The 5,365-nt window shown below is 38.8% G+C and overlaps 1 protein-coding gene across 1 annotated transcript; it reads right to left on the bottom strand.

The window, feature by feature from the left end:
• Positions 1–1,475: 1,475 nt before the first annotated feature.
• Positions 1,476–3,953, bottom strand: LOC130642299 (uncharacterized). Its single transcript, XM_057449389.1, has 4 exons — positions 3,803–3,953; positions 2,819–3,661; positions 1,907–2,725; positions 1,476–1,783 (listed from the first exon to the last, which is right to left on the bottom strand). The coding sequence occupies exons 1-4, from the start codon at positions 3,951–3,953 to the stop codon at positions 1,476–1,478; spliced, it is 2,121 nt and encodes a 706-aa protein (XP_057305372.1).
• Between the last annotated feature and the right edge of the window lie 1,412 nt (positions 3,954–5,365).

Here is a 5,365-nt window from a genome sequence, read left to right as displayed (position 1 = left end):
TCCGGATCAATTCAAGACGCAGGACATGTGCAACAAGGCCGTCGAATATCATACCTGTTTTCTAAGGCTTGTGCCAAGCAAGTTCAAAACGCTGGCCATATCCTATAAAACGTGTCCTATATGGAAGTGAAGAAACCAATGTTATCTTACAATAAGGTTGTAAGATAATACTATATAATAAATGTGTATAAACTGTCAGCAATCAAAATTCGATATCTTCGGAACTGCAGCATTTATCACCTTTATGGCTGGCATCGGTATCTCCCTGCCCCTTATGGCCCTGGCATTGGTACAAGAATCAGAGAGGGAGAAGGAGAATGAACGGAAAATTAAAGGCCTAGAGGATCGTCTTGAAGACTATAGAATAAATGGAGCACTGTAAAGACTGTCAAGGGGTACTTGTCGAGTACGACAGATGTAGCTGTGGACGTAGGTTCGAAGTAAGTGGTAAAATCTTGTGCTGGTACTGCTAGCACGAATATATCACATATATTGGGGGTGGTTGTGTATGCACGATGAAATGAAAATCTCTGAAGTCGTTCGAAATACAATAAAGAAGATGCTACGATTTGAGAATGAGCTTGTCAACCCTAAATTATTCTACTCATTTGCTGCTACTCTTACGGATATCAACGATATCAACGTGGACTATCTGACAGTGTCGGATCCCATTCCTGCTAACGGAAGTAAGGATAATCAATACATCGTAGGGTATCACACACGAGGCCTTGTGGTAGCCGTCAGGGTAAAGACGCCGACAGTCTCGTCCCCGCACGGAGTGACCCGGTACAACGCAAATGCTGTACCAGTAATGAGACTCGATTTTCAAGAGTACCCTGATTGGGTTGCGAAGTATCGCCAAATCTGGTCCAAGATTGAGGAGTTGATTTCTGAGCAATTGACAACAGAGCCCGTGAAAAGGGCCGTTACGTGAACGCCAAGCTTAAATACTACAAGAACGCGATCACGACTAAATTCTATGGTATGCCAGTACCCTACGATGAACCCTGCCAAGCCAGTACCATCCTGGCTATTTATAACAAATATTTATACAGGATTTTTCCATTCAAGAATTAGTAAAATATACAAAATAGAAATAACTACAAAATTTCTGTTCTTCCATGGGTTCTGTTTCCCAGCCCCCCAAAAATAGTAATAAAATTTAAAATAATAACTAAAAATGTGTTAGTAAAAATTAATATTTACAAATTAAAAAAACCCTTCATATGATTTTACAAAATCTTCTATTGATGTCGAAGCACGTATTTTCAGAGGAAGCTCGTTGAATGTTTTTGCGCCATTAAAAAAGAAACTTTTTCTACTTGATTCCAGCTTAATCTTAGGTAGTCGTAGTAAATGATTTTTATTTCTTGTGTTGTTTGTCAATTTTTTCGAAATAATTTACAAAGGTTTCACACACGTCTCCATGAACACACTTGAAAACTTGAAGGCAAACACGTTTCCTTAACAGATCTTTAATTGGTGCTGGTGTAGATTTTCTTGGCACGTTCTTCTTGAATATAATACGATTTACTCGCTTTTCTAAATTTTCCAACTTTAGCTGATACGTCTTGGTAGAATAACATGTAATGATTGAACAATACGTGAAAACTGGTATCAACATGGTCTTGTATATTGTTGTTGCAGTCTCGATGGTTAACTGAGGTCTGATTATCTGAAGCAAGTATAATCTCCTTGTATGTCGACGCGATGTGCTCAAATAGTGAAAGAGTTTGGTCCAATTTTACACCAATATACTTGTAGGAGTTGGTGAAAGAGAGGTCTTAATATTGGTACGTTGAGTTGCATTCCGTTTTCCTCTTTTTCATATTTATAACAAGATCCTTCATTTCGAGCCAGTCTGCAACACGATTGAAGTCATCAGTCAACAATTATCCAATGCTACCTGAGTCAGTAACCTGAGGTACACCACAGGTTACTGACTCAGGTTCACATGTTTCATTATTTATTTTCACAGTTTGCTTCCGACCAAAGAGGTAGTCAATGAAAAGTTCCTTTTCAATTCCTGTAACACCATGACTTTTCAGGCTTTCAATGATTTGTGCATGACTTAGCGAATTAAAGGCTTTGCTAAGATCTATGAAGATTGCACCAGTTAACTCTCCATTGTCTATATTCCTTCTTATTGTGTCAAGAAATAGTGTGGCAGCAAGTTCCGTGTTTCTTTTCTTTCTAAAGCCAAATTGAGTTTCAGATAACAGTTTATTCTGCTCTAAAAATTTACATAACTGGTTGTGAATACATTTTTCCAGAATTTTCAAACAAACAGGCAAGACGGTAATTGGACGATAATTGTCCATGTCATCTTTACGTCCTGATTTGTGAATGGGCGTCACTTGTCCCAGCTTGAAATCGGACGGCATTATACCAGATCTTAGTGAGGCATTGATGACATGGCAAAGAGGCTTTGCTAAGTGTTTTGCGCTCTCTTTCAACATGCCTGGTGGAAGATCGTCAGAACCACAAGCCTTACTACGTTTGAGTTTCTTGAGATGCACGAAAACTTCATTAACTGTGACCTCAGTGAATTCAAAGGTAGTACTTGTTTTCAAATTACTTTCCTTCGGTTTTGCCCAGATGAAATTTTTCAGTGGCATTGCCTTGGCTTTCAGTTTCGAAACGGTGGTAGAGAAGTAAGAACAAAAACGTGATGCGATAGATTTTGCATTTGAGTTTCTTATGCCGTCAATAATAAAAGATTTAACTGTTGAGATTTTTTCTTTTAAGGGAAAAATTCTTTTCAATGTTTTTCAAAATCGTTTAGGATCGTTTGCCGTTTCCTGCAGGAGTGTCCTACTATGTTCGTTTCTAGCTTTTCTAACAAGGTTATTTACTTTGTTTCTTTGACTCTTGAATTTTTCAAAGTCGGTGGAAGTTCTTGATTTACGAAACTTTCTGTCTCGGTAATTCATTTCCGATTTTATATCACGTGTCAACCATGGTGATTTTTTACCTTTGACTTTTATGGTAATATTTGGGGCATGCTTTTTGAAATTCCGACTTACAATATCTCTCAATGTATCCCGGGCGTTATTAGGATTTCGTTCAGCATAAACTGAATCCCAGTTTTCATTACTCAAATCGCGAGATAATTCACCAGAATTGTAATTTGAATAATCTCTACATTTTATTGTTTCATACTGTTGTTTAATGTTATTAAGTTTTCTTTTGCACCCAATGGCATAATGATCACTCAGAGCGGTTGAAGCGATTTTAATTTCCATTAGATTCTCGGGTTTTGTTGTCAAAATAACATCAATAAGCGACTCAGTGGTGTCCGTAATTCTTGTTGGTCCCTTGATGGTTTGTATAAGGCCATTTAATGATAGTAAATCTTTCAAAGGTTTATTGTTATTTTTTATAAGATAATTACAGTTAATGTGTCCCAGTATTATGAGTTCTTTGTTTCCGTTATTCATTTTTGGTAAAGTTTTTTGAAGATTATTGTTAAAGTTTTTATTGAGGTGTTTTGAGGTATTCGGTGGTCGATAAAGTATACTAACAATAAAAGACTTTGTGTAATCGGAAAATTTTTGTAACCAAATGCATTCGACATCATAAGTTTCCAAATCGAGACTTCTAACATAATTTAAGCTGTTGCTAATGTAAGCGCCAACTCCTCTTCCCGGCGAAACACGGTCTCTCCATTAAAATGTATATCCAGAAATATTAATAAACGACGTAGGTAAAGAATCATTTAACAAAGTTTCTGTTACTCCAAAAATCTTGATGTTATGATTTTTAATAAAGTAAGTTAATAATTCCAATTTACTTGACAAACCTCGAATATTCTGGTGCACAATTGTAAAATCTTGTTCTTTCCATGGTGTATGTGCAGGGCAAAAACTACTACCCTCAGGTTCATGTTGTGGAATGTCGGTATAAGGACTTCGAAAAAGAATGGTTACTGAGTGAGGATTAAAAAAACCCATATATTTTATAGGCCATACAAGACCTATAAAATATATAAAATTAAGGCTTATACTCAGGTGGAGACTCTAGGTACCGCGCACATACTGCGCAGGTTGAACGTTTTTTAAAATCTCATTCTGCATCTCCTTTCTCCCCTCATCCCGGCCTTTCGCAATTAGCTGGGCACGCTACTGTTCCTTGATGGCATTCACAATACGATTAAAACGCTGTCGCATCTGTTCCTTTAATAGCATATACCTTTCCTTTTCACGGCTAATAAGGCTGTACTCGTAGTCACTAATCACACCAATTCCCATTGCCTTTGAGATCAGATCAACAATAGAGTTCAATTTCGAGTCGGCGAGTAGTCTTATACATTCATGTTTTTTGAATTTGACACCAAGCCTTTTTAAAGCGTTTCTAAGGCCTGCCTGACCTATCCCGGCCGCAATCGTGAGTCCCTCCATCGCTATAGCAAGGGGGACCCCTAGGCGTGATGCAATGGCCCCAATGCCAAGCCCCAGATATGAAAAAATGTATGTTCTAGCGCAGTCGACGGACGACAAGGGAAATTCCCAAAATTCCCGAATTCTCCGAATCACCCAAATCCGACAATTCCGGGAATACCAACATTCTCGAGCATGCGCAATAGCGACTAGCGAGAATAATGCTGATTTCAACAAAATTTCGAGCATGAGCAATGAGTAGGGGAAAGTCCATGGAGTTGTGACTGCTAGTTGAGGCCGGGATGTAATAATAAACATGAGCCTACATCATGATGATTTCAAGACCCAAGAAATATGTACCAGGACAGTTCAAGATCACCCTTGGATGCTCAGGCTTGCTCCACACCATTTTAGGATCCAGGAAATGTGCACCAGGGCAGTTCAAGGATACCCCCAGCTGCTCCGGCATGTTCCACACCATTTAAAGACTCGGGAAATGTACACTAGGGCAGTTCAAGGATACCCCCAGCTGCTCGAGCATGTTCCAGACCATTTAAAGACTCGGGAAATGTGCACTAGGGCGGTTAGGAAGTACCCGCATCTGCTCGCGCATGTTCCAGACCATATCAAAACACAACAAATGTGTACCAAAGCGGTTGAATGTCTACCTTGGGCGCTCAGCGATGTCCCAGACCGCTTCATGACCCAGGAAATGTGTACCAAGGCCGTTGGACGGATTCTCTCGTAACAGGGATATGTTCTGGAGCATTTCAGATCTCGGGACGTGTACCCCTGGGGAGATTCATATACTCGGCTTGAATAAATGATGAAAAATCTTTTTGAATGAGTATAAATAAATGTGTTACTAATAATAAATGTGTATACTAATTCAAAACTAGGTGATATGATTTTAATCACCGGTATTAGTTTTACTCTACACCTCTTGGCTTTTGATTTGATACAAGAATTAGAGAAGGAAAAGGAGA

Source organism: Hydractinia symbiolongicarpus, chromosome 4, assembly GCF_029227915.1.
Source record: "Hydractinia symbiolongicarpus strain clone_291-10 chromosome 4, HSymV2.1, whole genome shotgun sequence".
In the NCBI taxonomy this organism is placed as follows: domain Eukaryota; kingdom Metazoa; phylum Cnidaria; class Hydrozoa; order Anthoathecata; family Hydractiniidae; genus Hydractinia; species Hydractinia symbiolongicarpus.
The sequence above is the reverse complement of the archived record's forward strand: the minus strand, read 5'-3'. Positions and strand labels throughout refer to the sequence as shown.

Coding starts and splice junctions, on each gene's coding strand:
- LOC130642299 (XM_057449389.1), bottom strand. CDS start 3,953: ATGGGTTTTTTTAATCCTCACTCAGTAACCATTCTTTTTCGAAGTCCT. Junction 3,662..3,802: donor TGTGCACCAGAATATTCGAG/GTTTGTCAAGTA, acceptor TTTAATGGAGAG/ACCGTGTTTCGCCGGGAAGA. Junction 2,726..2,818: donor AAAAGCTAGAAACGAACATA/GTAGGACACTCC, acceptor AAATCTCAACAG/TTAAATCTTTTATTATTGAC.